The 15,596-nt window shown below is 38.8% G+C and overlaps 1 protein-coding gene across 4 annotated transcripts in view; it reads left to right on the top strand.

Annotated features, from left to right (window-relative positions):
* pfkpb (phosphofructokinase, platelet b) overlaps positions 1–15,596 on the top strand; it is a 55,171-nt gene that overhangs the window by 6,874 nt on the left and 32,701 nt on the right. For 3 of the 4 annotated variants that reach the window (XM_080033560.1, XM_080033559.1, XM_080033562.1), the window contains exons 2-9: positions 5,750–5,823; positions 8,873–8,950; positions 9,262–9,451; positions 10,014–10,179; positions 10,604–10,648; positions 11,007–11,115; positions 13,497–13,592; positions 14,311–14,394. In XM_080033560.1, coding sequence (XP_079889686.1) covers positions 5,750–5,823; positions 8,873–8,950; positions 9,262–9,451; positions 10,014–10,179; positions 10,604–10,648; positions 11,007–11,115; positions 13,497–13,592; positions 14,311–14,394 — 842 coding nt within the window. Of the gene's footprint in view, positions 1–5,749; positions 5,824–8,872; positions 8,951–9,261; positions 9,452–9,541; positions 9,571–10,013; positions 10,180–10,603; positions 10,649–11,006; positions 11,116–13,496; positions 13,593–14,310; positions 14,395–15,596 lie in introns of those variants that run through there. The other variant, XM_080033561.1, reaches the window with a different exon arrangement.

Below are 15,596 nucleotides of genomic sequence, written 5' to 3'. Positions count from 1 at the left end.
GGTACCCAACTTGTTTTTTCATGGGGTCCAAATACTTTTCACAACGACACCCAGACACAAGTAGCAGGTAGGCCTACATGTGTTTTCCGTGAGCAGGAACGACTCAGGGAATATAATCCAGCCAAAACTGTTTAATATCAAAACCCAATCTTGTCACCATTTGGCACACAAAGGGTTTATAGGATGGATTATGTTTGAAACAGTTACGGCCTCTGCACACATCCTGCGTCTACCTCTGGAGCGCGTCGCCTTACCTTACTGCTGCGTCTCTCAGACTTTTCTCGGACACACATGGAACGTCTCAGCAGCTGCTCTAAAAGCCCTATCTTTCTACATAGTGTTTTCATAGATAATTCCCATTAAAAATGAAGTTATTTCGTGTAAATTATGATTCATATGATTTATACTGAGTCTAATATTGAGTGTGGACAGTAATCCGTGCGCCCCATTGCCTTTTTTATTTTTATTTTTTTTTGCCACATTTTCGCTTGTTGGAAGTCTTATTTTGAAAGGGACACACCAGGAAATTGTGAAACTACAGCGAAAGCTGCCGGTATGAAGTCAATATGACTCTCAGCAGAGTATTTCTCTATCAGTTAAAGCAGAGAGACCCGAGAGAGACGCGCGGCTCTCAGAAAAAAATAGGCGAGCCTCCTGAGGTAAAGGGGAGCGTCGCTGCAGACGTGCCTCCGACGCGCATCAGCAGTGCGTCTGAGGTTGGATGTGTGCTCGCTCTAGGTTGATTACACGGTCAGTGACAAAAAGTCAGACGCAGACGCGAGGTAGACGCGCAGTAGAGGTAGGATGTGTGCAGAGGCCGTTACACTCCGCTGTGCTCAATCTGAAACATTTTAAACATTTCTGCTTTTCTGCTGCTTTTTAAATGGCCGTAAGCGGAGCCGCGGCTCTGTGTAAACACCCAACTCTGAATAGATATTGACATACATATCTAAAAATAAAGTTTAGCTTAGTTAGGTTCTTGGCTTCCAAAGACCATGGCTCCCCCAAGTGGCTGGGCCCTAGAAAGCCTTCCCACTTTCTACCCCTTATGGGCGGCCCTGCACACACACACACACACGCAAACACACACACACACACACACGCACACACACACACACACACACACACACACAGACACAGACACGCACACACACGCACACACTTGGAAATTGTTAAGTCATCGCACCAGGCTGGAGGGAAGTACTCAGCACTTCATGATTCGTGAGAGTAAATTATTGCAGAGCTCAACTGGAAAATGGCACACACAAACACACACACACACACACACACAAACAAACACACACACAACGGTGTGTGTGTGTGTGCAGAGGGGGGTAGAAATGGGTCAGGCTTAATCAAGGGGAAAGAAAGACATCTCTATCAATGTCTGCTCTGGACAGATGATAACCTGAACAATCATCTCTCCCGACGTCTATCTACTCATTCATTCATAATGCTGAATATACATCTTTCTTTTTACTAGGCTTAACACACACACACACACACACACACACACACACACACACACACACACACACACACACTCACACACACAAGGTGAGCATTGAAAGTGTGTCTATTTTTTTTTTCATGTATTACTATTTGAACTTGTTTTTTATTGCTTGCATGTTCGAAATAAAGACAATGAATCAATAAAAAAATTAAAAATAAATAAATTGGTGTTTAGTAGCTTACACCATTTGTGACATTTATCTTCATAGATTTTGCACAAATAACAATTTTATTTTATAACCTTTAATTTAACAGCAATGTCTGATTTTGGACTGTAGAATTTTTTTTTCATTATTATAGCCGTGTCTATATACAAATATAAAGAGTATTTTTGTGAGACCATGCACATCTGAAAAAGAAGATTGTCACACTAAAGTTGAGATACACTTGAGATTCTTATAAAAACTGCAAATATGTGAGAGCAAAGTCAAAAGCCAAAGTTTTGTATTGTCAGTAGCATGGAAATACAACTAGAAAAGGCGTTTATCTCTGGCCCACGGTTTATGAATGTGTGTGTGAATGGTAACGTGGGAAAGGAAAACAGGTCTCCCTTGCAAAAGAGTCTTCGGTCTCAATGGGATTTAGCTGTATAAATAAAGGTTAGAAAAAGAAAAAAAATAGGAACAATAACAAAATGTATAGAGTAGAATAAGATAAACATAAAACAATATTTACATTAGATAAATATTAATATAATAATATGATTATATTATATTTTATTTTATTTTATTTAACCTTTATTTCACCAGGAAGGTCCCATTGAGTTACAGTAACTCTTCTCACAGGGAGTCCTGGCCAAGACATAAATACTGAACAGTCACAGCGCAAAGGAATGTTTTGTACAATATAAAACAGAATAGAAAGTGAAAAGTAGATCAGTTTTGATTGATTGACATATCAGACATATCAAAAAAAGAAAAATTAAAAGCATGAAAATACAATAAAAAAATATGTTCAAATGATTTCACAAATAAAAATAAACAAAAAATAAACAATTACCATATTGAATTGATATGCCTGAAAAGGAGTAGGAAGAAGTATAAACTTATTTGATCCTACCCCTTTTCCACAGCTCAATAACTTTATAATAATGTTTTATATATATATATATATATATATATATATATATATATATATATATATATATATATATATATATATATATATATATATAGTTCAATTGAAATGTGCATTGTGATGAGGCTGAACAATATTGCAATGCATCGTTGTCAAAGTTGAGCAGGGTTCATACAGTATGTCGAGCGGGGGCGAGTTTTTTTTTCAAATTTAATTTAATTATCTTTTTTTTTCTTTATGCAGTTCTTTTGTCTCTCGGCACAGGAGCATAACACGTGATAGTATGTAATCCAATGAGTGGTCTCTCTCTCTCTCTCTCTCTCTCTTTCTTTTTCTCTTTTTCTCTCTTCCTCTCTCTTCCCCTCTCTTTCTCTCGCTCTCTCTCTGTCTCCTACTCTCTCTCTCTGTATCTGTCTCTGTCCCTCTCTCTCCCTCCATTCCTCTCTCTCCCCCTCTCTCCCTCTCTCTCTCTCTCTATTTCCCCCTCCCTCTTTCTTTCTCTGACAGTTTTCCCCTAGTTGGCTGGAGTCCAAATCAGACAGTGTTTGACACCAGCTCACTGTCTCTGTACGTCTGTCTGTCCAACTTTTCTCTCTCTCTCTCTCTCTCTTTCTCCCTCTCTCTCATATCTCTCTCTCCCTCTCTTTTCCCCTCTTTCTCTTTCTCTCTCTCTCTCTCTTTGGCTCTCTCTCTCTCTCCTCCTGTGCCCATTCTGCAGACAAAGGGCCAATGAATAGGGCGGCATGTTTGAAGCATTTACGTGTGGGGGGAAATTTGGCAGAAAGAGGGCAAGAGAGAGAGAGAGAGAGATTGAAAGAGGGAGAAAGAGAGAGGGAGAGAAACATAGGGAGAGAGAGAGACTGTTTGAAGCATTTACGTGTGGGAGGAAATTTGGCCCAAAGAAAAGAGAGAAAGAGAGAGATGTATAGAGAGAGAGAGATAGAGAGAGGGAGAGGGAGAGAGAGAGAAAGAGAAAGAGAGAGAAAGAGAAACAAAGAGGAAGAGGGAGAGAGAGAGAGAGAAACCTTGTTAGCTGTGAGGGGCAGCTTGTGCATGCTGGTCCCATTCTGCCACACAGAACCACAGGCCTCCTACATTATTATAGACATATTTTCACATCAATATGCTTCCTCATAAACTGTATAAAATAGAAATATTTTGGTGACAATTGGCTTCTACCAGGTGAGATAGTCTTGAGATCCTTCAGTTTGAAAACCTGTAACATGTCATTTTTATTTAATTTAAATGACTAAATTTTAGTTTTAGTAAGTTTTATTTCTATTCATATTTTTCATTCGATTTTCTAATGTCTATCCTATACTTGGGTTGCGTTCCGAATCGCCTACTCTTTCTTTTTTTCTATTCTACATACTACATCCGACGATAAAAATAATCTAGTTAGGATGCAGTAGGCATACTATTGGGACATACTTTACTCTCTTATTTCATCATAACATTGCGCCTTGATCTTGCCTTTTGCTTTTATATCCGTCGCATCCCCGTTTGTTTTCATATGGAGGCTTCGTCGATGTGACGTCACTTCAGGTGCGCACTGGATTGTGGGTCAGAATCGCCCAAATAGGATGCACTTTTCAACACTAACAATCTTGGCCGCATGAAGTAGGACATCCGGGTACTTCTAACCATCCTAAATCTGGCCACAAGAATCGGGACATCCTAAATCTTTTTTCTACATACTATATAGTAGAAAGTATGCGATTCGGAACGCAACCTTGATGTATTTTAATCTTGATGTATTCCTTGCCCCTGTAAAGCTCTTTGAATGGCCTTGTGTCTGAATTGTGCTATAGAAATAAACTTGCCTTGAAAAAGTTTTGGGAAAAAACAAGCAATTTGGCACCTTCTCCTTAGACTAGTTTAACAATTGTGTTCATAGATCTTGTAACAATAAATAATTTATTTGAGGGAAAATTACAAATAACTCACATATGAACTAACTTTTAAAATATTAATCAGTTGTGGCTGTGATTCTAGTTTGTCTATTTGTCTTTGCATATAAACGAAGAGACCAGTCTGGATTTTTCCTTAAATCTTCATCTCTACATTACTTACTGAAAATGCTCTTTAATGACAATATTTTTATTGTGAATTTGGTAGAAATGTTGTCAGTAGTTTGTATTATAAAAACCAAAATGTTCATTCTACTCAAACATATGTCTATAAATAGTAAAACGAGAGACACTGAATATTTAGAGTGGTCTCTTAATTTTTTCCACGACTGTATATTTTAATATTTGCTTCCATGCCAAGTTTCTTCATTATAAATCAATGTAGTTTTATTATCGCTGCTCTGTATCTAAATGTCAACGAGCCACTCCCTCTCTCATCCCGTGATACATCAACTCCTTTTATTAAATCGTGTGTGTGTGTGTGTGTGATTGTGTGTGTGTGTGTGTGTGTGTGTGTGTGTGTGTGTGTGTGTGTGTGTGTGTGTGTGCTAATGTGAGACCGCCCCATTAATGTTCTGATCACAGACACAGCCTGTTTCTAATTCCACTAAGTGCCTAGACGAACAATCTGTTTTTTTTTGCACTCTGGTCTCTCTCTCTATCTATCTATCTATCTATCTATCTATCTATCTATCTATCTATCTATCTATCTATCTATCTATCTATCTATCTATCTATCTATCTATCTATCTATCTATCTATCTATCTATCTATCTATCTATCTATCTATCTATCTATCCATCCATCCATCCATCCATCCATCCATCCATCCATCCATCCATCCATCCATCCATCCATCCATCCATCCATCTATCTCTCTCTCTCTCGCTCTTATGGCCTGATGGTTATCGTTAAAGACATAACATGTTTTAAACACATTGTGAGAGCCATAACAATGCTTATTGAGAAATACAATAACTTGTTTTCATGGCATTCATAATATTTTTTAATAATTTGCCTTCTCTTTTTTTTGCCATTTTCAAGCTTTATTAGACAGTACAGAGTTGAATTGGGGAGACAGAGAGAGAGAGACAGAGAGAGTGGGGGGATGACCTGCAGTAAAGGTCCAACAGGTCGGATTCGAACCTGCGACCACTGCAACGAAGGTCGGAGCGAATATGGTACGCACTCTATCCACTACACCACCGGAGTTCCCCAATAATTTGCCCTCTCTGTCCTTGTCCCTACAGGAATGAATGCGGCGGTCCGGGCCGTCGTCAGAATGGGAATCTATGTCGGAGCGAAAGTTTATTTCATCCACGAGGTGAGACGTGACTCATAATGGTTTCTAGTCTGTCTGTGTATACGCCAAGCCTCAGGGGTCTCACACACACACACACACACACACACACACACACACACACACACACACACACACACACACACACACACACACACACACATGGACTCACGCAGGCAGGCAGGCAGGCAGGAACGCACACACACACACACACACACACACTTTTTTTCTGCATGGCGATTGCGATACTTAAGGCCAAAAACGTCAGTTGCAATAAGACCACGTATAAAAACAACGCACACACGCACACACACAACACACACACACACACACACACACACACACACACACACACACACACACACACACACACACACACACACACACACACACACACACACACACACACACACACACACACACACACACTTAACAATATGTATAAGTTGACTTCATGTCCCCCTTTTTTTTCTTCATTTCGTTGGTACAATTTTTCTGCAAGTCGACTGCGATACTTACGGACAAAAACGTCAGTTGTAATAAGACTACCATATAAAAACAACACGTACGCTCGTAGGCACACACACATGCAAACACACACACACACACACACACACACACACACACACACACACACACACACACACACACACACACACACACACACACTGTCGGCCCTGGCTGGCCCTGTTTGACAGTGAGGTAGATGTAAGCTGACCATTTGCCTGTGAGGGAGCCAGCAGTACTCAGAGTCCTGACATTATTAGCCTGCTGTTCCCAGACAGACAAAGCACAGTCATGCTTTGTCTGGGATTCGACCTTCAAAAGGTACAAACCAGATTACGTGATGAAACTTACCCCTTGTGTGGTGTTCATATTGTTATTACCCAGCCAGTGTTCGCTGCATTTTAGGAGGTTTTAACTCAACACAATCAAACATTTTATGTTAAGATACTCAACAGATGTTTACTTCATCCTATCTGCAAGAAATATAAACAGCATATAAGGTTAATATTTGGTGGCAGCCAATCATCTTCTCAGCAGAGCGTATGATGCGCTGCCGTCTGCTCCTGTCCTTAGCCGTAGCTCCTGTTGTAGATGCTCTGTAGTGAGGGCAGTGGAGTTCTGATGAGGTTCTCTGCAGTCTTTACCAATCTCTGGAGTCGTCTCCTGTCCAAAGCAGAAGCGTAGAAGTCTGTAGACGTTTTTTGAAGATCTCAGCGAAAACTTATGTGGCCAGTACGGGGATCGAACCCGCGACCTTGGCGTTATTAGCACCACGCTCTAACCAGCTGAGCTAACCGGCCATAGGGAGTGTTCACAGTAGCTAAGAAAATGACCGTTTACACACATAGTTTTTTGACAAAAAGCTATGTTTACAAGCATTATCCAGGATCACTGACTACACCTTTAAAATATGGATTTGGTCAAAACTCTCAAACACTGGTACAAGTTGAAATTGTATTTATTTGAGGAGTGAATTTACAGAAGCAAACTAAAAAAAGAAAAAAAAACAATTATATATTTCTTTCCTATGGTATTCAATAGGCAGACACACATTGTTAAAACACCTTTGTCATGTGGCGGTGCTTTGATGATTATAAATATTATAATATCTTAATCCTTTTATCTTTCCACGGTGGATTTAAATTCTGGCCTTTGTCCATGATGTCATATCTTCTGCTGGTTATTTATGCCTCGTCCCCAGAGACTAATTGTACTTCCTGCTCCTTGCTGAACCTATTTAACGCCCATATAAGGTCTGTCTATTTATGACCATCGGTTGGCAGAGGCAAATATTTGCATTCATATGGATAGTGTACTTTATTTTTAACATAGATAACACAATGGTTGACACTGGTTAGATCATTCTTCATGGGACATTGCTGAATGTTCAATATGCATATGGTTTGCATTATGGCAACTCATAGTTAGTCTTTTTTAGCTCAGTGTTTTGAGTTGATGATGACCATGACATTTTGGAGCTGTTAAGAGCTGTACGCATCCACTATAAAACCAGTTCCAAAGAGAGACAGTGAACATTTGGAATGGTCTCTTAATTTCTTCCAGAGGTGTACTGTATATGTGAGTGGGTTAGAATGGGCTTAGCACCACAGACCGCAGTGCCTGTGTCAGACAGACAGTGCAGTCTGAGTGTGGATATAATTGGATCACCAATGCCAGCCTTCAGTCCTGTCATCCCCCCGTCATAGTCTTAATAACCAGCAGCTTCACACACACACACACACACACACACACACACACACACACACACACACACACACACACACACACACACACACACACACACACACACACACACACACACACACGGGTTAACAGCGGGTTTACTGTGATGACAGATGAGTGACAGGAGGCCTTTAGATGTGGTTTGGACACTGCTGGTGGTTTGGATTAGCACACACACATAGAAAAATACAGATACAAATAGTGCTTTCATTAAAACATTTAAAAAAAATAAGTGCCATATATTTTTGATTATTGATAAATTATTCATATTATTTATCAAGCAAAATGGTAACAAATTATCTAGTTACAGCTTCCTAATTATTCATTTTTTTGATTATTATTATTTTGATTTTGGACAAAACAAGCAATTTGATTTCTCGATTTCTTTATGAATGCTTCGTCTAAATAACATGGTCCTTTTTTGATTTTTTGAAAATTGTTTACAGGTCACTGCGGACCCACAAAATGTAAGGTCACAGTGACCTTGACTTTTGAGCTCCAAAATTTACTTTTTATGATCATGATGGATTTTCTTTGACAGGTTTTTGATATTTCATAAACTAATTAACACTGAATAAGTTTGGAAGATTAATTGATAATCATCTCGGGCATAATGAATGTATATTAACCCCTGTCTGCTCTGTGTGTGTGTGTGTGTGTGTGTGTGTGTGTGTGTGTGTGTGTGTGTGTGTGTGTGTGTGTGTGTGTGTGTGTGTGTGTGTGTGTGTGTGTGTGTGTGTGTGTGTGTGTGTGTGTGTGTGTGTGTGTGTGTGTGTGTGTGTGTGTGTGTGTGTGTGTGTGTGTGTGTGTGTGTTCCTCCCAGGGTTACCAGGGGATGGTGGACGGGGGAGCAAACATCGAAGAGGCAACGTGGGAAAGTGTCTCCAGCATGTTGCAAGTGGTGAGCAAAGATTTATTTCAATACTCTGAACCAAAAATCTCAACTTCTAAAGCACTTACATCAACCAAAGTTTCCATAATCATTCTTAGCACTATTCTGAAGGTTATTACAAAAGGATTTTTTCATATGTTTGTAAGACTTTGAATAGTATTTTTTTGAATTTTAAGATGCAACAAGTCTGAATACAAAATCGAATATAAAAAATACTTGATTCTGCATTAATAAATAATAGAGACAGCAGCATTATAGGGCTGTAGAAATAGATATTTGAGGACATTACAATATAATTCCACTTCTCTGTCGTTCCCCAGGGTGGCACAGTCATCGGCAGTGCGCGCTGTAAAGAGTTTCGTGGGCGCGAGGGCCGTTTGAAAGCCGCTCACAACCTGGTTCAGAATGGCATCACCAACCTGTGTGTCATCGGGGGGGACGGATCTCTGACCGGAGCCAATCTGTTCAGAGAGGAGTGGAGCGGACTGCTGGAGGAACTCATACAGCAAGGTACACAATGCTAGCTCTTAAAGATACAGTGTGTAACTTTATAATATAAATGAATGTCAGTTATATTATGTGTAAGTTTAAATAGTGGAGCGGACTGCTGGATGAACTCATACAGCAAGGTACAATCAATAACACTACCTCTTAAAGCTATGGTAAGGTACACACAGATGAGCTTATTAACCACAATGCTAGCTCTAAAAGATACAGTGCGTAACTTTATAATATAAATGAATGTCTGTTACATTCAAGCCATTAACAATTTTGTTTTATAAGAATAAATGTTGGTTTGAAAAGGTTTGACAATGACAATCCAGATATTTAATATAATGTCTTGCCAACATTGTCTTTGTTTGCACTCAACTCTGCACCTTAAAGCTAGTGCGTAAGTTTTTCATATAAATGAATGTCGGCTACGTTCAAGCCATCGGCAAATGAGTTGACACAAAGTTGGTTAAGCCTATCAGCTCCACAAAACTCTTTCTCTATTTCTCAGTATGGCAGCGTTTACAAACTGGTGTCGATATTTAATTAAATTAAAATGTTTATTGTTTTTTCTCTCCAGGTCTGATAGATAAGGAAGCAGCTGCCACTAACTCCGAGCTTCACATCGTTGGGATGGTCGGTTCCATCGATAACGACTTCTGTGGCACCGACATGACCATCGGCACAGACTCGGCCCTGCACCGCATCATAGAGGTGGTGGACGCCATCATGACAACCGCACAGAGGTGAGGAAATTAATAATTAATTAATATCAATTAATATAAATTAATATAAATTAATATGAATGTGACGTAATAAGACTCAAGGCTTAGAGTTATACATTTGTTTATTAAAGATGTTTTATTAATGTAGTTACATTTTAACTTATACCCATACTCAAACTTTGCCAGTGGAATGTTAAAGATAACATAAACATAATAATTTGTTATATTCATCTTTTTCCCATACATTTTTGAATAAAAACTCAAATTTGGTAATATCTACTAATTATGTATACATGTGCATCTTTTTCACAACTTAAAATCTATCTCTTTTCAAAAGAGATCTCACTCTCCCTGAAATAAATAACAATTAACATTCAAGTCCACTGTGTGTTTCACTGATAAGAAATTATTTTTGTTCACATTCTTGTTTTTTCTTGTTTTTCAGCCACCAGAGGACATTTGTGCTTGAGGTCATGGGCCGACACTGCGGGTAGGTCCTCAAAACACTGTGCATACCATGATATACACACAAGGGGAATGTGTTTGGTCTTTAAGTAGAATGTGCTACTGCACACACACAATCACAATAACCAGAAAAGATCTTGCCTTAAATAGCAAAAATATGAAAAGAGAGGCCCACCGTGTGTGCGTGTGTTTGTGTGTGTGTCTGGGAATAGTCTGTTCAGGAATTGAACATGAAATATTTTATGAAAAGATATCTATCACAGGGAAGTTAATATTAAAGACTATTAATACATGTGTGTGTGTGTGTGTGTGTGTGTGTGTGTGTGTGTGTGTGTGTGTGTGTGTGTGTGTGTGTGTGTGTGTGTGTGTGTGTGTGTGTGTAGGTACCTGGCCCTGGTGAGCGCGCTGGCATGCGGAGCCGACTGGGTCTTTATCCCAGAGATGCCTCCAGAGGACGGCTGGGAGGCCGACATGTGTCAGAAACTATCTGAGGTAAACACACACACACACACACACACACACACACACACAGCAAAACACATGTACACGTACGCGCGTGAATGCACACACACACATTCATTCCTACCTCGCCAACAGTGGACTATCGGTCTACATTGACCAAGTGTGGACCTTTATTTCCTTTAATAAAAAAATAAAAAAAACTTAATATAAAATGCACTATTAAGTACTTTAATCTCAAAATAACTTCTATTATGCCCTTTATTTAATTTTTTTAAATAAGTTGCCATAAGTTGTTTATGCTCTTCACTACGATTATGGGACATTTTATTTGATTAAAAGGGGATTTTTATATGCTTTTTAATAACATAAGCAGACATCATGAGTAAAAAACTTTTGGGTTCTAAAAATAACCACTCGTAAAATTGTAGGTTATTCCTCACAAAGTGCCATTACAGTTATCAAATGTTACAGTAAGTAGGATTTTGAAGTGGAACCCAGAAGCTAATAGACCCTAATTACAGTATGAGTTAGATCCATATGTGGTTTGAAATCACAACCTGTATCTATATATAGCAAGTAAGCCACTGGAATGAAGAATGAATCACAATTCATAATACGCCAAAGTCTATTTTGCGATGAATATGTATACATAGACACTTTTTTAACATAAATATACACCGACTCTGGTGGGACTCGAACCCACAACCTTTGAATTGCAACTCAAGCATTTGACTAGAAGTCCAACGCGCTATCCATTGCGCCACAGAGCCTGTTGCACTGTAACCAGATCCCTGTCCCGATAATAACTCAGGGACCTGCTCCCTTCACACTGTACTCACTGAGTTTGTTGTTCACTTCCACTGTATATGTAGACAGACTTAAAAATACCCACATTAAAGTCACATTTTTACCATATTTCAAGGTGGAAATGTAAGTCTGGGCCAGCAAGTTTTTTTTAATGAAGATTAATTCATAGGAGTCACAAAGACAGTGAGGTTTTTAGCCAAACTTTTACCTCTCAAACACAAACTCAGATTGTACTGTGAATATTCAAAGTAAACTAGGAGAGGAATTCTAAAACAAATGTTTACTTTCAGCAAGATATTGTAACATAATAGTCGACTAGTCACTGGTTAGATTGGGAAACTCCTTTATCATGTTTTTTGTCAGAGATGTAAGAATAATCTGATACAGCCCTTTCAGTGTTTCACATCGTCTCTCTGAATTTTCTTTCTGAAAAAATTATTTTTAATTTATTTAATTTTCATTTTCAGAAATTTATTTGAGGATAAGCCCCTTGCTGTGTTTTCCAGAGGGTCCTCAGAAAAACACAGCACAAATGATACAAAACATGAAACCAACTATTCAAGACACACAGGCTCTCACAATTCTCTCCAAAAATAATCAACTATATAATTAGAGTATTTGCTCTTGCAAGAGAGCATGACTAAGTTAATGCTTGGCTGCCAATTTGGCTCAGCTTCCAAACAAAAAAAAACAGTACATTTTTTGGTACTTTGCCACTTTTTTAGCAACGTTTAGAATTTTGCAACTTGCCTCTATTCATAACATTTCGACTCTGGTGGGTCTCGAACCCACAACCTTTGAATAACATCTCAAGTATTCGACTAGAAGTCCAACGCACTATCCATTGCTCCACAGAGCCTGTTGCACCAGTACATATAGTATGTTGTATCAGACTCTGTTGCTCTAAAATACCAACTGAAGTTTTATTGTAAAACATGTAAACAGACACTAACTCACTGCTACTCACTTGAACTATTTAACTATTTAACTGCTTTTAACAAGACTTTCCCTCTACAATACCAACGTTTTTGTGTTCTTGCAACACTTTTGTGTTTTAGCAAAATTTCCTCTTTTGCCACTTTGCAGGTATTTCGCATTTTTGTGCATTTGTATTTTGGCAACCTCGCGTTTTGGCAACATTTAGAATTTATAATATTTCGACTCTGGTGGGACTCGAACCCACAACCTTTGAATTACATCTCAAGTATTCGACTAGAAGTCCAACGCACTATCCATTGCGCCACAGAGCCTGTTACACCAGATCATTGAGTATATAACCTAAGACCATGATACTTTTAAAACTTCCCCTCTAAAATAATTAAAAGTTTTATTGTTTTTCTTAGTTTTCCTACATAAAAAAAAATGTCAAAACCATACATGAATTTCAATTTTCTTCTACAATGTGCCAAGTGCCTGAAGACAGAAAGCAACCGTCTAAATGCTCACAACATGTCCTGGCGTTCTTAGAAACTATCAAAGATTTATCCGAACTTCAGATCTAAGCTTATTATCATCCATCAAAGAATTCAGTTTTTAAACGATGCAAAACCTGTTGTTCTGTCATGTTGTTTAAAACGCGTGTGCTTCTCTTTATGTCTCTCCAGAACCGTGCGGATAAGAAAAGGCTGAACATTATTATTGTAGCTGAAGGCGCCATAGACTCCCACAACAAGGCCATCACTCCGGATTACATCAAAGAGGTAAGGATGCTGGTCAAGGCATGGGGAAAAAAACTCTCCTACAGAAGCATGGATTATATTTCCTACATAATGTTTTTTTGTCTCGCACACCTCTGCACTTTTTCTTAAAGGCCTACTTCACCGTTTTGAATATGAAGGTGTATTGAATTCTGAGATCCTATGTAGTATAAATGTGCAAAAAAAATTAAAATCGGTTCATCCTAGCCTGAGAAAAGGCAGAAAGAGTGTTTTTTTTAACCCTATATTTCTCTTTCTCGTGACATCACAGAAAGAGAAACCGGTGAAGTAGGCCTTTAATTCCTTAATCCTTATTTTGTTCGATAGATTTATTTCCTGAAATACCTACTCTAATATATTTTATTGATTCAATATATCCTTTATGTCCCTTTGAATTCTTGTTTGTCTTTTTACTTCTTAAAGGTGCTCCAAGGAACTTTAGATTTTTAGTTTGATTCTTGCGCCCCCTTAGGACAAAAGCGGTAGTGTTTTAACTACGCCAGCTGTTGTTCCTGGGTGAGCGTATACCCATGACAAATTAGGAAAAACTAAATACAAATAGCATTCTTTGCACTGATGGTCTCGTTTGCTGTTACATGTAATTTATGATCATCAGAAGGAAACAATGAGACTGTTTCAGAAATATTTAAAAGTTCCTCGTTGCACCTTAAAGCCCTTTATCCTGCTAACTAAACACTGTGTTTCCATCTCACTCCTCCAGTGCTGCAAAGGCTTCGACACCAGAGTCACCATCCTGGGACACGTGCAGAGAGGTGGCACCCCCTCCGCCTTCGATAGGATCCTGGTAAGACACACTATGGTTGCGTTCCGAATCGCATACTTTCTACTATATAGTATGTAGAAAAAAGATTTAGGATGTCCCGATTCTTGTGGCCAGATTTAGGATGGTTAGAAGTACCCGGATGTCCTACTTCATCCGGCCAAGATTGTTAGTGTATGCATTCTATTTGGTCGATTCTGACCCACAATCCAATGCGCACATGAAGTGACGTCACATCGACGAAGCCTCCATATGAAAACAAACGGGGACGCGACGGATATAAAAACAAGAGGCAAGATCAAGGCGCAATGTTATGATGAAATAAGAGAGTAAAAGTATGTCCCAATAGAATGCCTACTGCATCCTAACTAGATTCTTTTTATCGTAGTATGTAGTATGTAGAATAGAAAAAAGAAAGAGTATGCGATTCGGAACGCAACCCTTCTGTTATCTTTCCCATTCGAAAATATAATTCATAGAGACTTTTCTATGGGAAAAAGAAATTCTAAACTATTTTTTTCAGCTATTATACACTAAATTAAAAGTACTTATGGATATTATAATAATATTTAATGTAATAATTATTTTCTACCAAGTCTGCTATAAAAAAATTCCCAAAATTCTACACACTGCAGGTGGGGTCACCCTAGCCTGAGAAAAGGCAGAAAGAGTGTTTTATGGTCTCACTGTCTAACCCTACATTTTAACATGCGTGACATCACACATGGGAAAATGTAGGGTTTGGATAAACAAGGACAGCTGAGCCAAGGGAAGACTGAGGGAAGAAAAACCTCACCCATTATATTATAATTAAGCAATAGCTCACAACTGTGGAATGTGGTCACTATAGCACAGTTAAGGGGCTTCGCGTCAGGCCGAACAACGCCCCTTAACTATGGTATAGTGAGCACTGTTACGGTGACGACAGGCAGGCAGGCAAGCAGGACCCAAATGCAAGACGTTTCAAATAAAGGTAATTTATTGTCCAAAAAACACAAAAACTCCAAAAAGGCAAAAAGGCAAGGCACATGGAACACAGGAACATACAGGGACAGACTCACCAACAGGTACAATGCAAAGACACAGAACAATGACACACAGGGAGTTAAATACACACACACTAGACAGGGTAGACAACGAGGGACAGGTGTATCACATTAGGGGAGGGAGCAGTAATCACACAGGAGGGAAACCTTTATTTGAATTTTTTAAAGTGTATTTTATAT

The sequence above is a fragment of the Ammodytes marinus genome (assembly GCF_949987685.1).
Source record: "Ammodytes marinus genome assembly, chromosome: 9".
Classification (NCBI taxonomy): domain Eukaryota; kingdom Metazoa; phylum Chordata; class Actinopteri; order Uranoscopiformes; family Ammodytidae; genus Ammodytes; species Ammodytes marinus.
The sequence above is the reverse complement of the archived record's forward strand: the minus strand, read 5'-3'. Positions and strand labels throughout refer to the sequence as shown.